This window comes from Myotis lucifugus, unplaced genomic scaffold (assembly GCF_000147115.1).
Source record: "Myotis lucifugus unplaced genomic scaffold, Myoluc2.0 scaffold_13, whole genome shotgun sequence".
Lineage (NCBI taxonomy): Eukaryota > Metazoa > Chordata > Mammalia > Chiroptera > Vespertilionidae > Myotis > Myotis lucifugus.
Window position 1 is genome coordinate 883818 of NW_005871061.1, and position 26516 is coordinate 910333.

The 26516-nt window shown below is 39.1% G+C and overlaps 1 protein-coding gene across 3 annotated transcripts in view; it reads right to left on the minus strand.

Annotated features, from left to right (window-relative positions):
- CENPI (centromere protein I) overlaps nt 1-26516 on the minus strand; it is a 60492-nt gene that overhangs the window by 31481 nt on the left and 2495 nt on the right. For all 3 annotated transcript variants that reach the window (XM_023750468.1, XM_006084681.3, XM_023750469.1), the window contains exons 3-7: nt 24033-24170; nt 17823-17941; nt 17219-17326; nt 3862-3910; nt 3535-3581 (exon numbers count right to left, since the gene is read on the minus strand). In XM_023750468.1, the coding sequence (XP_023606236.1) occupies nt 3535-3581; nt 3862-3910; nt 17219-17326; nt 17823-17941; nt 24033-24170 (461 nt within the window). The remainder of the gene's footprint in view (nt 1-3534; nt 3582-3861; nt 3911-17218; nt 17327-17822; nt 17942-24032; nt 24171-26516) is intronic.

A 26516-nucleotide genomic window follows, 5' to 3' on the forward strand; every position in this document is an offset into this window, starting at 1 on the left:
CCTTTTTGTCGACTCTCCCCTAAGGATCGCCCGCTCCTCCAGATACGCCTAACTCCTCTCATGATTCCTTGAGTGTACAATCTAAGACATTGTTTCGCCTTTTGTCTGGAGTTCCAAGCATCTTGGCTTTTACATGCCAACTCTGGATTAACTACTGTATGGTGGGTTTCCCACGCCCGCAGAGGGCTTCTTTCCATCTCTCTCAGGCCTGCAGGGGGGGCAGTAAGGGGTGACTATGCTGCTGGGGTGGGGGCAGTTAGGGATGACCAGGCCGGCAGGGGTGCAGTTGGGGGTGACCTGGTTGGCAGGGGGGGCAGTTAGGGTGATCAGGCAGGCAGGCGAGCAGTTAGGAGCCAGCGGTCCTAGATTGTGAGAGGGATGTCTGAAGACTGGTTTAGGCCCGATCCCCAGGATCGGCCTAAACTGGCAGTTGGACATTACCCAAGGGGTCCTGGATTGGAGAGGGTGCAAGCTAGGCTGAGGGGACCCCCTCCACCCCCGTGCATGAATTTCATGCACCGGGCCTCTAGTATATAATAAAAGGCTAATATGCAAATAGACCAAATGGCAGAACAACCAAACAACTGGTCACTATGACATGCGCTGACCACCAGGGGGCGCACATGAAACATGACGGGCGTCAGCCATGGCAGGATGGTGGAGCAGGTGAGCGGGGGTGCTAGTCGCTATCATCAGAGCGAGCCTCTGGTGGTTACTGAAAATTCTTTGCTCCCGCGTGCCGTGGTCCTGACCAGTGCTCACACCTGCTGCTAGCACCGGCCCGCTCGCACCTGCTGCCAGTGCCGGCCCCAATCACTCCGCACCGTTAGCACATGGGAGCGGTGGTGGTGGGAGTGGGGCTGCCGGCAGACAGGGGACTGGGGGCCATGGTGGGAGGGGCCAGGCAGGGGCCCGGAGGATGGGCCAGACCCGCCCCTGTGCCCACTGCAGCCTAGCGGCCCACAGTTCCTTTCAAAGTGCACGAATTCATGCACTGGGCCCTAGTATAAAATAAAAGGACCAACCTCCCTGAAGCAAGAGAGAGAATTCTCCAGCAGTCTGCCTTTGGACTCAAACTAGAACATCAGTCTTCAGCCTTCTGGCCTACTCTGCAGATTTTGAACTTGTGAGCCTCCATAATCATGTGAGTCAATTCCTTATAAGAAATCTATTTAAATATATACACACACACATATAGGGTGGGGCTAAAGTAGGTTTACAGTTATGAGTATGCGATACAGTTTATTCTTGCATTATTTATTAATTACTGCATTGTTTTCCATACAAACAACTGTAAACCTACTTTTGCCCCACACTGTATGCATATCGTATTGGTTTTGTTTCTCTGGAGAGGCCTAATACACCCCATAGGCAGGAGAGACAGAATTCCTCTCTGGGAAAAATGACACAGTCATCTAGGGGGCTCCCCAATAAGAGAAACATCAAGATCTGACAATGAACAAATCCTGCTCACACACACGTTTCCAATCACCATTTTAGTGCTTTATTATTACCAATGAATAAACATGGTTTACCAGGCATAAGAGAAAAGCCTCTACCATGAAAAAAACTAAAGAAAGAAACTCTAAGGAAACAAATCTGAGAATATTTTTTTTAAAAATCACAGCCTAAGTCACACAAGCTCATGCCTGATAGAGGGAGAATCTCAGAAACCATTCTCACCAATCCTTAAGATGAGACTTAACTCCACCTTCCTGTTCCAAAGATCATTCTCAACAGGCACTGGTGCTTTTTTAAAAAAAAAAATTTTTTTTGTTGATTTCAGAGAAGAAGAGAGAGGGAGAGAGAAACATCATCATTGATCGGCTCCTCCTGCACACCCCACACTGGGGATTAAGCCCACAACCTGGGCATGTGCCTTGACTGGGAATCAAACCGTGACCTCCTGGTTTATAGGTCAACACTCAACCACTGAGCCACACTGGCTGGGTGGTCCTTGTACTTTTAAAATAACAACAGGCCTGCTCCAGATCCCACCATTCATGCTTGCCACCAGAAAGACTATTTCTGCATTTTGCTTCCTCTGTGGATCAGGAGTTATGGGGCATGGGTGGATATAGAAGGGATACAGGTCTTTATAGGTACAAGAAATTTACATATCCAATATATTTGTTCTCATGTGCTGATTATGGCTATTACCATTCTGCGTATATGTTTGGTTACATGTGAGCATGGCTATGTCTTCTAGGCTTCATATTATTGGACTTGAACAAATTTACCAAAATCCAGCTAATCAAAACAATTTTATAAATGCATCCTTATAAATGGGCATTGATAATGGAATAATTTAGTAATATACTGTATAGAATGCTAATAATGAAGCCATACAATTAATGTTTGTTTAAAAATTTTAGACAATCATGTACTAAATCATACACTTGACCATACACAATTTCAATTAATTCAAATCACCAATATCTTAATGGTAAGAATCTTATTATTCTGTTGAAATGTTTTGCTGTTAACATGGAAAAAGTACATCTTCACAATTTCTTTTAATGTGAAGTGAAATGTGATTTGGACAAAAACATTGTCATTAATATCCTCGCAGAGCTAAGGGAAGATATTTTACCCATAGAAGCAAAACTGGAAACTATAAAACAAGAACAATCATTGAATTGTACTAATAGGAAACCTCACACTACAGAAGCACGAATGTGCACGTGTTTGTGTTTTTCATTAAATTTGAATGCCTTCAGGTAGGTCACGCAGGTTGTAGCAGTTAGACATAGGCACTACAACTTCCTATTGTGTTATACCCAAAGCTTTACAGATTTCTGTTACCTGGAAGGTATAGTAGAAATAACAGCCGAAACTGGTTTGGCTCAGTGGATAGAGCGTCAGCCTGCGGACTGAAAGGTCCCAGGTTCGATTCCAGTCAAGGGCATGTACCTGGGTTGCGGGCACATCCCCAGTGGGAGATGTGCAGGAGGCAGCTGATCGATGTTTCTCTCTCATCGATGTTTCTAACTCTCTATCTCTCTCCCTTCCTCTCTGTAAAAAATCAATAAAATATATTTAAAAAAAAAAAAAAAAAAAAAAAAAAAAAAAAAAAGAAATAACAATGCAAGAGGGCTGTAAGGACAAAAGATAATGGTCAGAGAATATACTGAAGTTTAAGTATCCAGAAAAGAATGCTTTTTCCTAGATCACATCCATACAGAAAGTAAACTAATAACGTAGTTGTTTCTTACTACTCCCTGACACTTATTTTCCAGCCATACCAACCCAGTTCCCTAAACAGTTTCTGCTATTTTACATCTTTGCTCATGCTGTTCCTTTTGTCAGAAGTGTCCTGCTCTTCCTTCTTGGCCTAGTTAAATACTATTCATCCGTTAAAATTTCTCTCAAGTATCACCACTCCTCCTTGACCCCAGTTTTATTTTGTTGACTGAGTTGCCTAGGCAAAAAGCTCCTTGAAGGTAATAACTCATTCCACTTTATATCCCCAAAGCCTAGCCCAATACCTATCACAGAGTACACTGGCTAGTTTTGGGTCTTTTTGGTACTCACCATTTTTGCCTGAAGATCAAGCAGTTTTCGCACACGAAATGGTTTGACTAGTAAAGGTTAAAAAAAAAAAAAGAAATATTATGTATGTGGTTCAGAATAAACAGGACCCATGTGGCTCATATATATAGCTTCTTCTTACAACACATCAAGAATATAAACACCCTGTTCAGTTAAGCCATTAAGCAGATGCTGTTAGATAAAAGTACTAAAAAGCAATTCCCACAAAATCATGTCACAGAACTAATGCTAACAGTTAACTTTATAAAGGCCAATACAAATGCTAATTCCACAGAGTGAATGTAATATAACTGTAATAAAAATACTCACCATTCTCTTTTTTGGTAAGTAAATATAAGAAATGGCAGACATAAGGGCACTGTTAAAAGAAAAAAACTTTTAAAAAGAGAGAAATGACAGTGCATCTTGAACAGGACAGCAATACATTCTCCTCAAACGTAGATCTTATACTAATTAAGTAAAAAGGACAACACTGAACAATAAAGCTTCTCGTTATCATACTACACAGTAGTGATTAAAGACAACAGTTTTAAGTTGTATCCCATGATGCCATTTAAAAAAATTATTTTTGGTATATACAAACACTGCAGGCAGTCTGAAAAATAGAAAAACTCCTTCTACCTAACAAAAATTCATATATTCCTTCTAAAAGCCAGTATTTATTAAGATACAAAAATTTTATCCTAAATTCTCATGTTATTTGGTATTCAAAATGATCATTTTCAATGATCTTAATATTCCAGTGAGTGGATATAATACCATAATTTAATTTACCATTTAGCCCAAAGTTTGTCAAATAGCACAAACTCAATAAATTTATTACTTAAATTACTGAATGACTGGTTCCCTTATACCATTTCCCTTTGAGTGTCCACTTTTTGAGGTTTTATTCTAGATGAAGGGTCAGCAAACTCCAGTGCACCTGTTTTTGTAAATCAACTTTATTGGAACGGAGCCACACTCCATTAGGAAATTGAAAAATAAATTATTAAATGGGACTGAGGAAGGTAACAAAAACAAACTTTTTAAAAACAAACTTGTATTTTTGTAGTCATGACTCTAAAGTGTAAAGTCTAAAGTATGGCATTACACAGAGAAGCATCAATCAGACTGTCATATCTCAGAGGGAAGGTAGGGGCAGGTGAGGGGAAGGGGGAGAGATCAACCAAAGGACTTATATGCAAGCATATAGGCCTAACCAATGGACACAGACAACAGGGCAGTGAGGGCATGAGTTGAGGGGATGGGGGGTAATGTGGTGATAAGGACACATATGTAATAACTTAATCAATAAAGAAACTTTAAAAAACATAAATAAGATATGGCATTACATATTGCCTCTTAGCAATGGATTCAGAAAGACTCTGGACATACCTGTAAGAAGAATGAATTTAGATATAGGATCCTTTTTTTTTTTTTAAAGAGGGTGGGGAACCTTGGGTGTTTGTTTTTTTTTAATATATTTTATTGGTTTTTTACAAAGAGGAAGGGAGAGGGATAGAGAGTTAGAAACATCGGTGAACGAGAAACATCGATCAGCTGCCTCCTGCACACCCCCCAACTAGGGATATGCCCGCAACCAAGGTACATGCCCTTGACCGGAATCGAACCCGGGACCCTTCAGTCCGCAGGCCGACAGACGCTCTGTCCACTGAGCCAAACCGGCCAGGGCAGGATCCTTTTTTAAGGGAAGAATACATATTATGACCACATATGCCATATTCGACACAAAATATAACTTCCAGTAAAAAAACCCCTCATTATCTCACACCCCTAAAATATGATACATTAGTAACACTATCATATTGGGTATGAAACAGAAGCAAGTGTCACACAATCACTTGCCCTAGGCACAAACAGCATAGGAAACCTGACATCTGACATTCTCCCTTCATCCCATCTAGAAAGGAAAAACTTAGATGTACCTAGGACTTTACAACTGCCTTTCTGGCAAATACCTAACCACCATATCTGAGTCACTCCAGAGTCAGGCTCCCACCAAATTACATGAAAATGACTTTTCTGAAGTAATGCTTTTAAAAGTTAGGCTCCTGATTTCTTAATCAGGGTGATATTTGCACAAATGCATTTGGTTTATAAAAATTTATTGAGCTAATCACTTATGATACAGGCAATTTTCTATATGTAATTGTACTCCAATAAATATTTTTTTCTTTTTGGTAAGTTACTTTTTTTTTTTTAATCCTCACCCAAGGATATTTTTTCCATTGATTCTTAGAGAGAGTGGAAGGGAGGGGGAGAGACATAGAGAGAGAAATACCAATGTGAAAGAGACACATATATCAGTTACCTCCTGCACGTACCCCAGGGCTAGAGATCAATCCTGCAACCGAGGTATGTGCCCTTTATCAGAATCGAACCCGTGACCCTTCAGTCCACGGGCCAACGCACTATCCACCGAGTCAAACTGGCTAGGACAATATTTTTTTTTCTTTATATTTTATTGATTTTTTACAGAGAGGAAGGGAGAGGGATAGAGAGTTAGAAACATGAGAGAGAAACATCGATCAGCTGCCTCCTGCACACCCCTCACTGGGGATATGCCTGCAACCAAGGTACATGCCCTTGACCGGAATCGAACCTGGGACCTTTCAGTCCGCAGGCCAACGCTCTATCCACTGAGCCAAACCGGTTAGGGATAGGACAATATTTTTTTAAATATAGAAGAAAAAGAAAAAAAGTAGGCCACCTTCCCTCCCTCCAGCTGAGCAAGAAACACTCTAGTCAGAATCATGAAAACTACTCAAGTATATCACAATTGATTTGACAAACATTTATGAGTAGTTCCTCCTATTAATTCACTCATGCAACAAATATTTATTGAGCAGTGAATAAAGCAGACAAAAAGGTCTGTTCTTATGAAGTTCACAATCTATGTGCCATGTTGTGTTACCGAATACTTGGGTTATAAAAGGCTCAGTTCCTGCCTGGAAGAACTCAAGTCTATTGAATTATTATAAGAAAGGGGAAAACATGCTTTATTATTTCCCATTTTTTACAAAGTATGTGTAAAAATTCATTCATATTGCAATTAGTTCAGTTTATGAACAAAACCAACATGATGTCAAAAGTAAGGGAGAGTCAAACATACTAATCATCATTCATCCACTCTTATATACCACAGGACAAGCCTCTCCCAAGAATTTATAACCATGAGCTGGGCCCTATGTAGGTCTGCAGTTTGAATTTACACTATTGATATGACCAAGAAAACCTCAAGCAAAGAATTTAAAGTGATTCTAGCTTAGTCATACCTCCCAGACAAATCAGGTATCTGATAAGGGACTTCTATGTAAAATATAGAAAGAACACTTATGACCCAATAATAAAAAGACAAGTAACTCAATTTAAAAATAGGCATAGGATCTGAATAGACATTTCTCCAAAGATATATAAATAGCCAAGAAGTACATGAAAAGATGCTCAACATCACTAATCATTAGAGAAATGCAAATAAAAACCACAATGAGATATCACTGTATACCCACTCGGAGGGATATAATCAAAAAGTCAGATAAATAAGTATTGGTGAAGATGTGATGAAATTGGAACCCTCATACACTACTGGTGGGAAGGTAGAATGGTGTAGCCACTGTGGAAAACAGTATGGTGGTTTATCAAAATTCTAAACATAAGAGATACAGTAATTCCATTCCAAAAAAATTGAAAGCAGGGACTTGAACATATACTTGTATACCAATGTTCATTGCAGCATTGTTGATGTTAGCTGAAAAGTGGAAACAACTCAAGAATCCATCAAGAGATGAATGGATAAACAAAATGTGGCAGATACATGCAATGGAACATTATTCAGCCATAAAGTTCTGGCAAATGCTAAAACATGGATGAACCTTGAAGACATTATGGTAAGTGAAAGAAGCCAAACATGAAAGAACAAATATTGTATGGTTTCATTTATAAGAGGTAACTAGAATAGGCAAATTCACAGAGACAGAAAGTAGATTAGAGGTTATCAGGGGCTGGGGGGGAGGATAAAGGGGGAGTTACTGCTTAGGGCAGTGATGGCGAACCTATGACACGCGTGTCAGAGGTGACACGCGAACTCATTTTTTTGGTTGATTTTTCTTTGTTAAATGGCATTTAAATATATAAAATAAATATCAAAAATATAAATCTTTGTTTTGCTATGGTTGCAAATATCAAAAAATTTCTACATGTGACACGGCACCAGAGTTAAGTTAGGGTTTTTCAAAATGCTGACGTGCCGAGCTCAAAAGGTTCGCCATCACTGGCTTAGGGTAATGAAATAGCTCTGGAAATAGTAGTGATATTATACAACACTGTGAATGTAACTGAAACTAAAGAATTATATATTTAAGAATACTCAAAACTATCATAGGCCCAGCTGGTATGGCTCAGTGGTTGAGCATTGACCTATGAACCAGGAGGTCATGGTTCAATTCCTAGTCCGGGCACATGCCTGAGTTGTGGGCTTGATCTCCAGTGGGGGGCATGCAGGAGGCAGCCGATCAATGATTCTTTCTCATCATTGATGTTTCTCTCTCTCTCTCCCTCTCTCCCTTCCTCTCTGAAATCAATAAAAACATATTTTTTAAAAAACTGTTGTTATCCTACATAATAAAAGGCAATTATGCAAATCAACCGAATGGTGAAACGACCAGTCGCTATGATGCGCACTGACCACCAGGGGGCAGATGCTCAACTCAGGAGCTGCCCCCTGGTGGTCAGTGCACTCCCACAGGGGAAGCACCACTCAGCCAGAAGCCAAGCTCACGGGCAGGAGCCTCTCCTGCCTCTGCAGCAGCGCTAAGGATGTCTGACTGACGGCTTAGGCCTGTTCCCCGTGGGGAGCGGGCCTAAGCCATCTGTTGGACATCCCCCGAGGGCTCCCAGACTGCAAGAGGGCACAAGCCAGGCTGAGGGATGCCTCTCCACCGAGTGCATGAATTTCACGCACCAGGCTTTTAGTCTATAATAATAAAAGTGTAATATGCAAATTGACCGAACAACTGAACAGGAGAATGACCGCCCGGACAATCTTCCGGATGACCACGCTATGATACCCACTGGTGCCAGGCCAACCAAGGAGGATGTGATGCAACTGGTTGGGGGCCTGGCCATTGCCCCATGATCACCCTGCAGAGGGAGGCTCAGGCCACCAGTGGGCGGGGCAATCGATCAATTGGGGGGGCCTCCACCATCACCCCAAAGAGGGAGGCCCAGGCCACTGACCAGCGGGCTGCGGTGGGTGGGTGGGGCCTCCCTCTGCTGGGGTGCGATCAATAGCCAGATCACCCTGCAGAGGGAGGCCCAGGACATTGGCCGGCAGGGCAATCAATTGGGGGACTCCATGATCGCCCCAAAGAGGGAGGCCCAGGCCACCAACCCATGAGCCCTAGCCAGGTGAGCGGGGCCTACCTCTTTGTGGGCAATCGATTGTGGGGCTCCCAGACTGTGAGAGGGCACAGGCCAGGCTGAGGGCTGCCCCCCGCCCAGTGCACAAATTTCACGCACTGAGCCTCTAGTAAAATATAACAGGTTAAAAAATGAAGTGTTGATACATGCTACAACATGGATAAACCTTGAAAACATTATGCGAAGTAAAATAAGTTAGTCATAAAAGATTATAAATGATTCCATTTCTATGAAATTTCTGGAATAGGTAAATCTCTAAAGACAAAAAATAGACTAGGAGTTGTTAGGAACCCCTAAATAGGGAGGTGGGGGTGATAGCTAAAGGTAATAGGTTTTTCTGGGGTGATGAAAATGTTTTAAAATTTTCTATACTCATGGTTGCACATATCTGTGAACGTATTAAAAAGCAGTGAATTGTATACTTTAAGAGGATGGATTGTATTGTATGTGAATTATACCTCAATAAAGTAAAGATTTTTTTTTAAGTATCATAAGAGAAAAGGAACACAGATTACAATTAGACTGATTCAACAACAATGGAAAGGAGTCCATGGAATACTATTGTCAATGTTCTGAAAGAATTTAACGCTAGAGTTCTACACACACCAAAACCAATTTTCAAGAACAAGGGCATAGTAAAGACATTTTCTAACAAAGACAGAAAGTTTAGCATCAAAATATTCTCATTGAAAGAATCGTCTAAAGGATATACTTTTTAGAAAAAGAAAAATGACCTAGAATCATATATGCTATTTAAAAGGTCCGTGATGCAAAGATATTGGTAAATGCGTAGACAAATCTAAACAAATATCAACTATGAAGATAAGAATAATGTCTACTTTATGTGTATGTGGAAGAGGATGGAGAAAAATAAACTAGAACTAAAACCAGACAATAACATATAATCTGAGACGAGTATAATCAGAGTTAAAGCATTCTAAGGTCCTGGTAGCACTCAAGATGAAGGTAAAGATAATGGTTACCTTTAGACTTTAAGGAAAAATAAAAAACACGCCCTATCTGGTTTGGCTCAGTGGATAGAGCATCAGCCTGTGGACTGAAGGGTTCCATGTTTGATTCCAGCCAAAGGCACATGCCTGGGTTACAGGCTTGATCCACAGTAGGGGATGTGCAGGAGGCAGCCTATCAATGATTCTCTCTCATCATTGATGTTTTTCTCTCTCTTTCCCTCTCCCTTCCTCTCTGAAATCAATAAAAATATTTTTAAAAAAGGAAAAAAACATTAAAAATTAAAGTTTAGAAACATTTAAAATGTTTAATTCATTAAAAAAAATAAAACCACCTGGCCAGTATGGCTCAGTGGTTGAGTCAACCTAGGAACTAAGAGGTCACGGTTTGATTCCAAGTCAGGGCACATGCCCGAGTTGCAGGCTCAATTCCCAGAAGGAGGCGTGCAGGAGGCAGCCAATCGATGATGTTTCTCTTTCGTTGCTGTTTCTCTCTATCCCTCTCCCTTCCTCAATCTCTAAAATCAAAACATATTTAAAAATAATAATAAATCTATTATATGCAAACTGATGTATTTTAGGAAATATAACTATATATTCCAAAAAAGAAAAAATAGTAAAAGATTGAGACTGTTTTACATTTTATATGCATGTTAATAAAGGTACAGTAACACCTAGAGAACACACACAGAATGTATTCATGTCCAAACAAGAATAGGAACACCATAATCAATCCAAAATAAGAGAGTCAGAGGGAAATAATCAGAAAATCATAGGTAATTTTGAAAGTTCAAAATAAGATATTTGAACTTATTTCTATTATATCAATAATCACTACAAAGGTAAATAAACTAATTATCTAGGTAAAAGCAAAAAATCATCAAAAAGGATTTAAAAATAAATCCTAGTTAGTTATATGCTATTTAAAAGAGGCAGCTAAAGCCTGGCCAGTGTGGCTCAGAGGTTGTGTGTCAACCTATGAACCAGGAGATCGAGGTTCGATTCCTGGTCAGGGCACATGCCTGGCTTGTGGGCTCAATCCCCAGTGGAAAGCATGCATGAGGCAGCCAATGAATGATCTTCTTTCATCATTGATATTTCTCTCTCTCTCCCTCTCCCTTCCTCTCTCTGAAATCAATAAAAAAAACACATAAAAATATTAAAAGAGGCATCTAAGGCATGTGGGGAAAAAATGATTTTTTAAAAAACCAAAAGATAGAAATAAACCAAGCAATTACTAGCCAAAATAAAGTTAGAGTAGCAGTGTCAATATCAGACAAAATAAACTAAAACAAAAAGCATTTCTAACAATAAAGGGTTACTTCATGATAAAAGGTTAGATTCAACAGGACAATATGAAAACTATAATTGTGCATACACCTAATAGACTAAAAATATATATAGCAAAAATTGGCAGAACTTTAAGAAAAAACTGATAATTTTGCCTTCATACTGGGGAGATTTTTACCATAACCTTATTCAGTAATTGACAGATGGATAACAACAACAAATTCCAATTCAAAAAACTCCATTCCTTCACTCTACTTCAGCAACTCATCCCATGATAACTCTGAGTCTGGTCAACACACTGAACCACCTCCTTCTAAAATCTTTTTTTAAAATATATTTTTATTGATTTCAGAGAGGAAGGGAGAGGGAGAGAGAAACATCAATGATGACAGAGAATCACTGATCAGCTGCCTCCTGCACGCCCCACACTGGGGATTGAGCCCGAAACCTGGGCATGTGCCCTGACCAGAAATCGAACCGTAACCTCCTGGGTCATAGGTCGACACTCAACCACTGAGCCACACGGGCCAGGCTGAAATCTTCAACTCCAATGATACTTCCTATGATTCCAGCTTTTAATCCCAATACACGTCTTGAATGTCACCAAGGTATCATGAACCTTAGCTGTGTGGGCTCCCTATCTGCAGTCTTCTGTCTTTACCGTCTTCCCCTTTTCTCTCTAGACCCCCTAGTCCATCAGTTCAATCACTCTCTTGCCTCCTTGTCTGACCCTGGACAAATTATCTACCCTTGCATATTAGTAACATTACAAATTTGTTCTCTGTAACCTCATCTGGTCCTTCAAAATTTCTGCATCTCTAATCATCTACTATGCCCATTTCCATCAGGAGCTATTTCAAAATTTACACTCTCTCCTTAAATATTATATTCTATTTCGCCCTCTTCACTCTCAACAGAAGACCTTGCCTCTTACTTGACTGAAAAATCACCAAGGTCACCAGTCAGAAATTCCTTCGTGTCACTTACTAACCCACAAATTTGTTAGCACCAACACCTATCCTTTTTGCTTATTGTCAGGAGAGGTATCTCTCTCCCTGTTGAAAACAAATTTCTGTAACTCTAACCCTGATCCCTAGTCTTATTCTGATACCTCTCCCCATAGAACCCTATGGGTACTATCACAGGATTCATCATACTGTACTTATCTTTTCCCTTATTAAATGTAAAGACCTTCTAGGCTCAGCCTCATACTAGTGGCTTTCCTTAGCAAAGCTACCTAACTTTCCAGGACTCAGTTGTCTCTTCTCTAAAATGGAAATGGTATAATTTTCCATAAATCCTTGCTCTAGTCATGTGACCCTATGTAATTATTTGACTTCTCTGTGCCTCAGATTCCTCATCTCTAAAATGGGAATAAAAGTGGTATGTATTGCACACTTAGAGCACATTTCAGTTTGGCCTAGCCACATTTCCAGTGCTCACTAGTCATATGATGTCAGTGGCTATCGTATTGGACAGCAGAAGTACAAAAATAGTAGGTACTCAATAAATGTTTTGCCCCCAAGAATATTGAAGTAAGCCCAGCCTGTGTGGCTCAGTGGTTGAGCATCGACCTATGAACCAGGAGGTCACAGTTCAATTCCTGGTGAGGGCACATGCCTGGGTAGCAGACTCCACCTCTACTGGAGAGCGTGCAGGAGGCAGCTGATCTCTCTCATCATTGACATTTCTCTCTCTCTCTCTCTCCCTCTCCTTTCCTCTCTGAAATTAATAAAAATATATTTTAAAACAAAAAAAATATTGAAGTAAGGCCCTGGCCAGGTAGCTTAGTTTGTTAGAGCATTGTCCCAATATGCCAAGGGCACATACAAGAATCAACCAATGAGTGCATACATAAGTGGAACAACAAATTGATGTCTTTCTCTCTGTCTCAAAATCAAGTAAAATAAGAATATTGAAGTAAGAAAAAAAAGAAGTTTCAGACTCTCAGAACCAGAAAGAAATACTTTACATAGTCTTCTAACATTTCTTTCTTTTACATTTTAACATTTCTGAAAATAGGACTAATCCTGTCATCAATATTATGTGACAGTATTAATGGTAGAATTCTTTCATAGTGGTCCGTAAGATAATGATGCATCTTACAACTGAAGGTATCTTGGAGTTCATGAAATACTATATCTATATATAAGTCACCTAGTGCCTGGCATATAATCCTCACGAGTTAACTATTATGTCTTATTTATATTTGTATTTGAAATACTAGTTAAATACCTGGCATTTAATATATTCCTTCCAAACTATCTCCTTCTCACAAATTTCCTTTCAGTATCAAAGCTACCATCATTGAGTCATGCTGACTTAAAAACACAGATCTTTATTTCTTGACCCTTCCCTTAATCCAATTTAAGTACCAGCTCATGTCAATTCTTCCTTTATAATTTTCCCTAAAATACATCCTTTCAATTTTTTTATTCTCACTGCCACCACCATGGTCTAGGACAGAGAGTCTCAAACTTTTTGGTCTCATATTTACATTCTTAAAAAATTAGAGACTCCCTTCCCCAAAAGCTTTCATTTATATGGATATCTATCAATATTCATTATATTAGAAACTTTAAAATGTTTATTATTCATGAAAAATAATAAACCCAATACATGCTAACATAAATGACATTTTGTGAAAAAGAACTATTTTTTCCCAACAAAAAATTGACTAGAGTGGCATAGACTTACATTTCTATTTCTTCACTGTTTCGGACTTAATAGAATACAGTTAGATTCTCTGCTTCTTCCTTGAACATGTTAAGATATGCTGTCTATTTTGACTATTGCCAGATAAGAGGGGGTGAGGGAGATGGGTGAACAAGGTGAAGGAATTTAGAAGTACAAATTGGTAGTTACAGAACAGTCATGAAGATGTGAAGTACAGCATAGGGAATATAGTCAATAATATTGTAATAACTATGTATGGTGTCAGATGTGTACTAGATTTATTGGTGTGATCACTTAGTAACATATAAAATATTGGATGTCATCTGTAATTGAAAAATAAAAAATTATTAAAGTTTAAAAAGCCATGTTGTTCTGATTGAAGTACATGAAGAAAACCTAGCCTCACACAGATATGTAGTTAGAAAAGAAAGGAGTATTTTAATAGCCTTTTCAGAAAATCGTGAATATTAGTCTTTGGTACTATACAAAAACTTGATTAAGAAGTAGTTTCTTAAAGGTTAGTGGCTATGTGGATTCTGAAACCTTATCAATGAACATTTACTCTGTTCCATTAAAATTCATTGATATATCTTGCATTTTGAATGAATTTTTAATACATGCATGATTTTATATCATCTAGAATATATTGGTTCACTGAGTTCCAATACTGACACATTTAATTACACAATATCTAAAAATCACATTCATAACAAACTGACATACGTCGATGTGGGGTTGGGGGGATGAGAAGAGAATTTATTTACTTATATGCATAGCCCATGGACACGGGCAACAGGGTAGTGAAGACCTGGGGAGGGTGTGAGGGCTGAAGGAAGGGGAAAAGGAGGGGAGAAATGGGAGATATCTGTAATACTATCAACAATAAAAACAAATTTAAAGTTTAAAAAAATAAAAATCATATTCATGTCCTGGCTGGTGTTGCTAAATGGTTAAAGCATTGACTAACACACCGAAGGGTTGCAGGTTCGATCCCCAGCCAGGTGGCACAAGAGGCAACCAATCAGTCTGTCTCTCTCACATCAATGTTTCTCTCTCTCCTCCCCCTCCCTCTCTTCCACTCTCTCTAAAAAAAACAAAAATCAATGAAAAAAAATACCCTTAGGTGAGGATTAACAACAACAAAAATGTTTAACAAATAAAAATCACATTCATTAATACTGCAACTACCAATCTCATCTGAAACGTCTTTAAGTCTTTTTTAAAATACATTTTTATTGATTTCAGAGAGGAAGGGAGACAGAGAGAAACATCAATGATGACAGAGAATCATTGATTAGCTGCCTCTTGCACGCCCCCTACTGGGGGTTGAGCCCACAACATGGGCATGTGCTCTTAACTGGAATCGAACCCGTGACCCTTCAGTCCACAGGCTGATGCTCTATTCACTGAACCAAACCAGCTAGGGCTCTCTAAGTCTTTATGTAAGTTGTAAAGTTTACAATGGCAGATACAAATTTTCTAAACTTATAATTTTTACTTGAAAGCTCAAATTTTACCATTGGCAACAAATATTGCCATTTGTTTTCTTTGAAATGACAGTCTCACCATCTGCCAAATGCCCATGTCTGAATAACCATAGTTTATATGTCATTCTTTCAATTTAAAATGGTATTTCATGAAAAAAGGCTAATAGTTTAGCTCACAACTCAATCATACAAGTGCTTCTCCTCAAAACACCTATTGTACTTTAGTATGCAGAAGAGGTTTATTTGTGCTTTCCATTTCATCACACAGAATATTGAAGACATATTTTAAAGGTTGAAATTTAATAAAACTAATGAGTTAATTTTTACTACTTCATTTGGGACATGCTTAAGTGAAACTAGCATTCTTGTTTTTTTCTGCAGTGAAGAATACAATGACCACTAGTAGAGCTTGGCTCCACTGTCCTGATTTGGGCTAAGGCACCAGCAGTTTTAACCACCATTGCTTTAGCACCATCAGTGCAAATGCAAACACAGTGAAAATAGCACATAACATCTTGATATTGCTATGAAAATAATTTTCAGGAGGTCTGAAAGGTCGCAAGGAGCCTCAAAGAGACCACAAAACATTTAAGAATCGCCAGTCTACAACTTCGTCATGTTGTACCTGGATTACCACATTAGTCCCCTAAATAGTTTTCCTAACTCTAGCCTCCCTCCTAATTCATACTGTTTGGCATAACTAGATACAGCTTCCTACAATGTTCCTTTCAACATGTTCTGCCCAAACTGTTTCAATGATTTCCCCAATGGATAGAGGATAAAGTTCAATTCCTTAGCATCACATTCAGAAACCTCTACAATCTCTCCTCACTCAACTTTTCAAGCCTTACAACCCACCACCGCTTCACACCAACTGTAAATCAGTCTACTTAAGGTCTCCTACCTTACTTAGACACAATCTACACATCTCACAACTTTGCTTGAAATAGTCCTGTCAAACATCATTTCTTTTTATCAAATCTCAAATCCTATTCAATCTTCAAGGCACAGCTCAATACCCAAACCCTTTATAATGCTTTGTCTAATCACTTTGGTTTAGTTTTCTCTGCCTTCCAGGAAATATCACATCAATTATTCTCCTCACACTATTATATACTGTCTTTGATAATTTAATTCTTGAGTTATTTAACTTTATGTGCTTTCCTTAATCCCCCAAATGGATTATAAATCCCTGGAATACAGAAACCATCTGCTAAACTTTGAATCTTCTGCACTGCCTAGTTCAATGCAATGAACACAGTAGAAATGTCAATTTTTAAAAATTAGAGGAATTGGTTAGATGAATGGTTCACATGGTCTTTGAAGTCTTCCAGGTGGACAGTAGATTGTTTTCTTAGAATTATTCATGTTTTCAATGGGAGTAATTATGCTAATTAAACAAAATCAGTCTACTGGCATCTCATGAAAAGCAACCCTCTCCTTCTCATTAATTCTGATGAAGATTTTGCAGTGTTAATCAAGAAAATGTAGAATAAATGACCCAAAGGACACCATGTAAGTGGTTTAAAAGGGAAAAGATAGCAATCACTGCTCTCGGTCAGCAAAGAGACTCCAATGCGGAGTTAATTATATTTGTAACGTTGTATTTCCTTGAAAGAAGATATAAAGCAAATACAGTAAAAAAATTATATTTGTTAATCTGAGACAGGTGCAAGGGTGTAATGTTATTCTTTATACTTTTCTATGTTTGCTATCTTTTCAAATAAGGAAAAACACATTGTGTGGCACTCTGAAGCACATGTGGTACGTCAATATACAAGCACATACCATTTGATTGATGCATGATGCTCTTCAATTTTTACTTACCAGTGCATCATCTTGCAATGAAGCAAAAAAGAAGCCATAGAGCAAGTTAATTTTCTCCTTGTGATCAATGAAGTCAAACATTGCAACCAGCCAACGATAAAAAAGTACCTATTGAGAGACAAATGCTTATCTTTAGAGAAATATAAGTGGCACAGAAGAACTTAATTCCCCCCTCAGGGCTGTTTTAGAAGCCTCTAGCACAAAGCCAGTTGGTAGATTTTATCCCTAAGTAAAAATTTCTGTTTGAACAGAGTCCTTGCATCAAGCTATATTGTTCCAAAACCACAGGCTTTGCACAAAAGGCCAGTACCATTACTCCATAAGTGGCTCGTCCTTGCCAACCCTTACCTTGGCTGCACATTAGAATCACCTGGGAATCTTTTTAAAATCCTGATTTCTGGGCCTCATCCTCCAGAAATTGTTTCTTTGTTACTAATGTTGTGGCCTCACCCCATAACAAAGAAACAGAATTTCCGGAGGATGAGGCCCAGAAATCAGGATTTTAAAAAAGATTCCCAAGTGATTCTAATGTGCAGCCAAGGTTGAGAACCACTGCCTTAAGTGGTTCTGAAGGACTTATTTTCAAAGTGATTAAAAAGATTACCTTGGTGCTACCACAACACTTGCCAACGCAAAGCCAGGAGACCGCCTTAACCACAGAATCCTCTGATATTAGAGTTGCTGGAATCATGCATCTCAATAGCCGAGAGTTTACAGCACTCCCTGGAAAGCAGACAAACTCTAAATTAAACTTAATTTTAGTATCTTGATACTTTACTTACTCACTCTTGGTCCTAAAAATCTCACTTTATAATGAACGCAATAAAAAACATGAATAATATTTGACATCTCTTATTATCATTACAAAATACAGTTCAAAAAAATGTACCTTTACCTTCTAATATATAGCCCGGTGGACGAAATTCGTGCACATTAAAAGGGAATTAATTGCCCTAACTGGTTTGGCTCAGTGGATAGAGCATCGGCCTGAGGACTCAAGGGTCCCAGGTTCAATTCCGGTCAAGGGCATGTACCTTGGTTGCGGGCACATCCCCAGTGGGGGGTGTGCAGGAGGCAGCTGATCGATGTTTCTCTCTCATCGATGTTTCTAACTCTCTATCCCTCTCCCTTCCTCTCTGTAAAAAAAATCAATAAAATATATTTTTTTAAAGGGGAATTAATTAGCAGAGATATTTTAACATATAGAGAAATGCGGCACATTTCTCTATAATAGAAATGTGAGAGATGAAAGGAAATTAGTAAAATGTATATGAAAATAATATATAAATTTATTAATAAACAGTAACAAAAGGATATAACAACAGAGGCATGATATAAAAACAACAAAAACATGATATGAAAACAACAAAAACATGATATAAAAACAAGTGATGCAAACAATGACTGATAAAGTGATTAAACTTATTCTAATATCTCCCTGTACACCACATTAAGAGTGAAAACACTTTCAGAGCGCTTGACTAATTTCCCTTGTGATGAAGTACTTAGAACTTTAACTGTAACATCACATGCTCTTCAAACTCGAGAGAAAGCAACATATAACTGACCATGTGCAAAAACGGGTTCAGGTAGGAACATGCCTACTGTCTAGAGTTTGTCCTTGTGATTTATTAATAGTCATCACAAATGCTGGCATCACGGGAAACTGTCGTCGAATCAATTTAAATGGGAGGCCAGTGTCAGATGGGGACAAATTAATTCTTGGAATCAGAACAGCCTCTCCCTCTGCAGATCCTGTTAATACTTCAGCTTCGATAATGTTAGGTCGTAATCTTTTGATAATAAATCTGGTACCATTACAAAGACCCCATTTACTATTGAGATTTCTCAATAGCATGATGATTGCACCCACTTTCAATTTTAATTTATGACACGGCATTCCCGAAGGAGTAACACTATTCAGAAATTCAATGGGGACATTTTCCTTTGTTTCTTTGTTATGGGGTGGGGCCACAACATCAGTAACAAAGAAACAGAATTAAAACTTTTTTAAATAATTTTTTATATATATTTTATTGATTTTTTTACATAGAGGAAGGGAGAGGGATAGAGAGTTAGAAACATCGATGAGAGAGAAACATCGATCAGCTGCCTCCTGCACATCCCCCACTGGGGATGTGCCCGCAACCAAGGTACATGCCCTTGACTGGAATCGAACCTGGGACCCTTCAGTCCACAGGCCGACGCTCTATCCACTGAGCCAAACCGGTTAGGGCCAGAATTAAAACTTTATTGTGGGAGCCGCTACAGTGTTTTGGACAGGTTCAAGCCTTGGACTGATGAGAGGGCACAGTCCTCTCATTACCACGTGCAAGTCCCAGCTTGGAGGGCAGGGCCCTCCCAGCACAATTATAGCCAACAGCTGTAGTTGTAAGCTTGAACCTATGGTCTGAACACGTGGCCCCATGTGCCTGAGTGATGTGGGCTTGATAGAGTTCAGGTGCATGTAGTTGAGTAGGATTGAAACCCAGGAGAATGTTTGTAAATATCTTGGTCACGCCCTTACTTTGCCTCGTAGCATCTGCTATAAAATAAAGGTGTGGCTGTGGGCGTGGTCTCTGTCTCTCAGAGAAGCAGCATCCCATCAAAACGCAGCTTTCATTCTCTTGTCTGTCTTTTCTAAGCCTTTCAAGCCGCCCCACTCAGGTTCACCCAGTGCTGGTGCAGCACACTTTAGAAAGATCTGCCTCCATGCTCCCAGGGCGGGTTCCTGCCTCAAACCCCGCCCTTACAGGAAACAGCTCCGGGAAACAGCTTGGGGGAGGGTGCAGCCGTTGCCAAGACAACCCCTGTAGGACTGACTTCCTTCCGCTCAGTCTCGGCTGTTCATCTGTATGTGATGAACACCACCCATGGTTTTTATATAAGTAGATTATAAAGCAAATTCTTTGGTTCTAATGTTTCTATTTGAAAAGGGAGGATGAGTTCAGGGTTTCTTTTGGGGGTGACGATATGTTTGGCAATTAGAGAGTGGTGATGGTTGCACAAATCTGTGAATGTGGGTTTTGTTTTTTGTTTGTTTGTTTGTTTTTTTTAAAAAATACAACCACCAGGAATTGGATGCTTCAAAAGTGTGAATTTTATGGTATGTGAATTATATCTCAAAAAAGTACTCATCAGAAAATTTCAAGGATTATTCTTTTGTTATTATTTTTAATGACACAATAGACTCTGGTTTATTTAAAGCTACTGACAGGCATCTTACATGGGCTGCTACATTTAAGAATAAATAAATATATTTGTATACTCCACCCCCCCCCCCAAAAAAAGTGGAGAGGATAGCAGAATGAACAGCTATCCTTGGAATTAGATGGCAGTAATATTCTAAACTGGTCCAATTTTTCCATAATACACTCTGGCTTCCATGATATCCTCCCATCTGGCAAGAGAAGTGATTTTGCAAAAAGCTTTGTATACACCCCATATTAAATTCTGCTTATTAAGGCTTTAAGAATTAAATAGGTATCTCATTAATTTCTTCTTTTGTATTTAAACACTGTTTTATTCACATTCTTGTGTGGTGAGCATAATGATTCAGTGAAAAAACACTGTTCTCAACTTCTCAAGCAAGTAGAATTCTCAAAAACATCTTGGATGAATGTGTCTTTAACCACTGTTTTAAATGCCTTAAAGTTTGGCAATCACCTTCATTCACTATAATAACACTGTTCTCATCTTCTCCCACAAGTAGCATTCTTAGAAATATCTTACATATGTCTTTAAACAATTTTATATGCATTATAGCATGGTGATCACATCCATTCACTGAAATAAGGCTGTTCTTTACTTCACTTGCAAGTAGCATTCTCAGAAACATCTTATACATGTGTCTTTTTTCCCTGAGGGTGAAGACCTCTATTTATTTTTTTAAATAAAAATTGTATATATTTAATATGTATGACATGATAATATGATATATATACATAGTGAAATAACAACTAGTCAGGCTAATTAACATATTATCTCCTCACACAGCTACCATTTGTTTGTGTGTGGTAAGAGCACCTAAAATCTACTCTTAGCAAATTTCAAGTGTTCAATACAGTATTATTAACTACTAGAGGCCCAGTGCACAAAATTTGTGCATGGGCGGGGGGTCCCCTCAGCCCAGCCTGCACCCTCTCCAATCCAGGACCCCTCGGGGGATGTCCAACTGTCAGACATCCCTCTCACAATCCTGGACCACTGGCTTCTAATCGCACACCTGCCTGCCTGCTTGGTTGCCCCTCACTGCTCCCTCTGCCAGCCTGGTTGCCCCTCAATGCTCCCCCTGCCAGCCTGGTTGCCCCTCACTGCTCCCCCTGCCAGCCTAATCACCCCCAACTGCCCCCCCTGCTGGCCTGGTCACCCCACACAGCCTGCTTGTTCAGTCGTTTGGTCATCCCTCACTAACCCCCCAGCCAGCCTGGTCATAGGCAGTCATCTTGTGAGGGCATGGGGGTTAATTTGCATATTACCTCTTTATTATATAGTATAGTCATCATGTAGTACATTAGATTTCTAGATTTATTCATCCTAATTGCAATAATACATTTCTATCAATTTCTACCACATCATTCTGTGGAGAAGGAAGCAGTGATGGCAGATAATGAATCACAAGAATAAAAACCTGCTTTCCACTCTGTGTTTCCTTGTTTTTATTTCTCTTTTTTCCCTCACTCCCATCCCCTAACCCTTCTAAAATTTAAAACAGTCTAACCACTAACACTTTACGCATGTACCAAATTCAAAGGGGTTATTCATTACAGACTATTCTTACATCCCAATGACTTTGAAATTAATTTCTAGAGTCTAAAATTAAAGTCTCTTTGCCATAAATACAATTATGGCATTTGTATCACACCTGTCCCTGAATACACATTACAACTGAGCAAAAGAGCTACATGTAAAGATCTAACAGTGATGGGGGATATCATAGATATAACTAAAAGGGGAAAAAGCAGTTAAGGAAGCCACATTTGACATCACAAAATTCCAGGTTAACAAAAAAAAGTTAGACTAAAAAGCTAGAGATTGTTTTTTCCAATCATATATAGCCCAGCTGGTGTGGCTCAGTGGTTGAGCGTCAACCTATGATCTAGGAGGTCACAGTTCAATTCCCCGTCGGGGCACATGCCCAGGTTGCAGCCTCGATCCCTAGTGTGGAGGAGGCAGCCAATCAATGATTCTCTCATCATTGATATTTCTATCTCTCTCTTCCTCTCTGAAATCAGTAAAAATATATTTAAAAAAATAAATAATATATAAAAGTTTCTAAGTCTGTGGCATGCATTTTGAAAGAGGCATGCATTTGCCATAAGGCCTGGCAAATGTCATAAAAGCCTTCTAAGCATTAATTTCTGATATATCAAAAAAGAAAAGAGAAATTTCAAAATAGAAAATATCTGTACATTCTATATATGTTTTAAGGGCAGAAGGTAGAGAGAGATTTTTTCTTGACAGACACTAATCAGTTAACCACAGATTCATGGAAAGATATTAGAACCAACAATCTGAAGCCACTTACGAGAAAAAGAGCCAATTTATTTTTTCAAAATCTTTTTTTAAAGAGATATTTTTAATATATATTTTTATGGATTTCAGAGAGGAAGGGAGAGGGAGAGAGAGATAGAAGAGATAGAAACATCAGTGATGAGAGAGAATCACCAATTGGCTGCCTCCTGCATGCTCCCCACGGGGGACCGAGCCCGCCACCGGGCATATACCCTAACCAGGAATTGAACCATGACCTCCTGGTTCATAGGTTGACGCTCAACCACTGAGCCACGCCAGCTGGGCTAAGAGACAATTTTATTAGGTCAAATTCAACTTTCTAGGAAAACACAGAGAACTAATCAAGTAAAAGCCAAGAACTGAAATACCTGGGAGTCATATATTGAATTCAGCTAGTAATATGTTGTTGCTTTACAATACACACACATACACACACCCTTGTAAGCATGATGCTAGTGTATACACAAAGGACTACAATATGCAAGGGCCAGGAAATAGAATAAAAAGTATCCAGTTTGGATAGTGGTCTTAATTCTCAAAAACAAAACAAAACAAAAAAACAGGTAGAAAAACCGATAGCAATAACCCTAGAAGGTAAGTTAGGAGGTCTGAATTCTCCAGTGATAGCTCTGACATTTAAGCAAATCTCTATAATGACTCTGGGCCTCAATTTCCTCACCTTTAAAATGAAGATGTACAGGGTCTAAAATACCTTCCAAGTCTAAATGTAAATGAGAGTAGGTTAAAACATTTTTCTCAAATAAAAAGAATACTGGGAAGATGTTATTTCTTTCTAAGAACCCCACTCCCACGTCCATTCCAAATGAACTTAGAACAGGAAAGGAAGCATTTATAAAAAATTTAAAAAAGCATCTTGACTGCTAAGGTCATAGATGCTGGAATGGAAATAGCACCAACAGGGACTTGTCATAGATAAGTGAACCCAAAGGCAATGAAGTAGACCATATTATCTTTTAAGGTGCCTTCCAGCAACATTTAAATTATATGTATTCTTCTTAAGAGAAATACTGAAAATGGCTCCCATGTATTTGGTAAGAAGAGTCTATACATTTTACTTGTAAAGTTATGTGATAACTAGACATTTCAACATATGTACATAGAAACTTTTGGTTCATAGGGTTATTTGAATGTAAGAAATTACAATTTTTATTTTATGAAGAGAATAGTAAAAAAAAAAAAAAAAAAAAAAAAAAAGAACTGCAACTGATTCCAAAGAACAACCTAATTCAAAGTCTGGGAGGCAAAACTAACAGCAAACTCATTTATCCTCTTGACATACCAAATTTGCCACTGAGTGCCACATTTAATAGGATGTCAATTTCTTCTGGAGCTAACCCATTCTTCCAAGCCACACTTTCCACAGTTTTCAAGTGTTTTTCCAAGGTTTTATCTTTACTCCGTGAAGTTTTAAAGGGACCTAGAAAAAGGAACCATATTAAATAGTGGGGCCTTTAAAATTCTTTCAGTCTCTAGCCTCAATAATTACAATTTGGGATACTTTAAAGAAGTAGTTCTCAACCTTCCTAATGCCGCAACCCTTTAATACAGTTCCTCATGTTGTGGTGACCCCCAATTTCATTGTTACAAATTGAACATAATTAAAGCATAGTGATTAATCACAAAAACAACATCTAATTATATATGTGTTTTCCGATGGTCTTAGGCGACCCCTGTGAAAGGGTCGTTCAACCCCCAAAGGGGTCGCAACCCACAGGTTTAACAGCTGCTTTAAAGGAATAGCTTTATGCATAAAATATCTTCCTAAAAGTCCTTCAAAGCTTTTCAAACTCTAGAATATTTTTTTTGCAAGGCAAATATCTTTACTCCTGCAGGAGAATGTACACACACATGCACATTGAGCAGGTGTCTGCTAGGGCTTTTGTTCCTGTCCTTCACTCTTGATTGGAAGAGCTTAGGCACCCAGTCTTGCATGATGGGCTAATTTAAAGGGGTTGACCTTTGCCATTTCAAAATGGTGGCCTCCAGAGGAGCTGCAAGCCACTGAGCTAAAGTGGTGGCTGCCTAAACTCCCTTCTTTGACAGAAAAGATTACTTGTTTATTCTCACAATTCCCCGTTTTCTTATTTAACTCTTTTCTTCAAACTCTGCTAACATTCATTGATTTTCATGATCTGCAGTGTCTAGAAGATTATTTTGCTGTTTGGTCAATGAGGTTTCAATTAACCTTTAGATAAGACCTCTCATACATGAGAGATAATATAACATCCCACCTCTGTCATTCCCTTCCATTCTCTGAACCATTGCTAAATTGGAGAAAGCATCCTCAATTTAAGAATTCTCAGCTAACTCAAAGCTGTCAATCCCTGTGGGGCCTCAGTGACAGTTCTGTTTGGCTGTGTTGTCAGAGATGAATGTATAACATTAACCCCCAAAATTACACATATTAATGCCAACCTATTCTCCCATGTCACCCTGTGGGTGGCATCTAGCTGTTCACTATCCCTTTAACTGCATCTCGAGTATAGTTAACAAGCCTTTGCTGGTTACAGTAAATATAATTAATCCAATCCACATTCTTGTTTAGAGTGGGCCACCAGAACAGGACAGATTCTAACCCTGCAGCAATCTGATCTGTGTGTACATGGGGATCAAAGGAGCCCTTGGACTCTCTCTCTTCTTCCTAGTCTGTCTGTCCATTGAAAAAGGTTTACGATATGCCAAAGTGGAAGGGACACCCAATTGTATCAGAGCGCAAGTTCCACTCCATTTGCTGGGCAAGCCCAAGTCAGGGTCCCCCATAACACCACCAGACATCAGCACGGGGTATTGACAGTGCACCATGACTGGCTTCTGAGGATACTCAGCCATTTACACATCTGGATAAATTTCCCATAAACTCCAAGTACTGTTCCCCCCACACCTTGAGAGGCAGGAGCTATAGTTTACATCGGAGAATGGGGACCAGATTGTTTTGGGGACCCTTGCTCTTTACCTCAACAAGGAGAGAGTTTTACAGGAAGCGTTTCCCCAGGCGATTTCCTCCTGACACAGGGCAAGCACACATTCCATCTGGTTACTGTCTGAGGTCCATCCGAATGAAAATGGGACCACTTGGGCCTCTAGCCTTCCTGCCACGCAAGCGTAACAGTCGCTTTTATTTAGGGCGCGTACAGAATATTTAATCCATTCCACCCAGGCATTCGCTCCCTTATATCCTACTTCTATTTGCATGGTGGTGGCAGTGGCCTAAGGGATCAAACTCTAGAATATTTAACAGCAACAGCACCTTCAGTAAGGAAAACTAAATCATGCCTTGGCATCTCTGCTCTAAACCAGGGGTGGGCAAACTTTTTGACTCGAGGGCCACAATGGGTTCTTAAACTGGACCGGAGGGCCGGAACAAAAGCATGGATGGAGTGTTTGTGTGAACTAATATAAATTCAAAGTAAACATCATTACATAAAAGGGTACGGTCTTTTTTTTTTTTTTTAGTTTTATTCATTTCAAACGGGCCGGATTCGGCCGGCGGGCCGTAGTTGCTCACGGCTGCTCTAAACTAACTATATCCAAAAATGTAGCAATAGTTTTTGGCAAAAAAGTTATTAAAAAAAATTTTTTATACAAAAATGCCTTTTAAAAAAACTGTTTCTTTCCAGATTTGGGCAATTTGGTTTGCTTTATGGGCCTACTGGTGGGGGGAAAAAACGTAAGTTTTTTTTACCGATAGAACACCCACATGTTTTATTTTTTACCCAAACTTGCAGGGGTTTTAAAAAATTATTAAATTTGGACAGGAACTTTT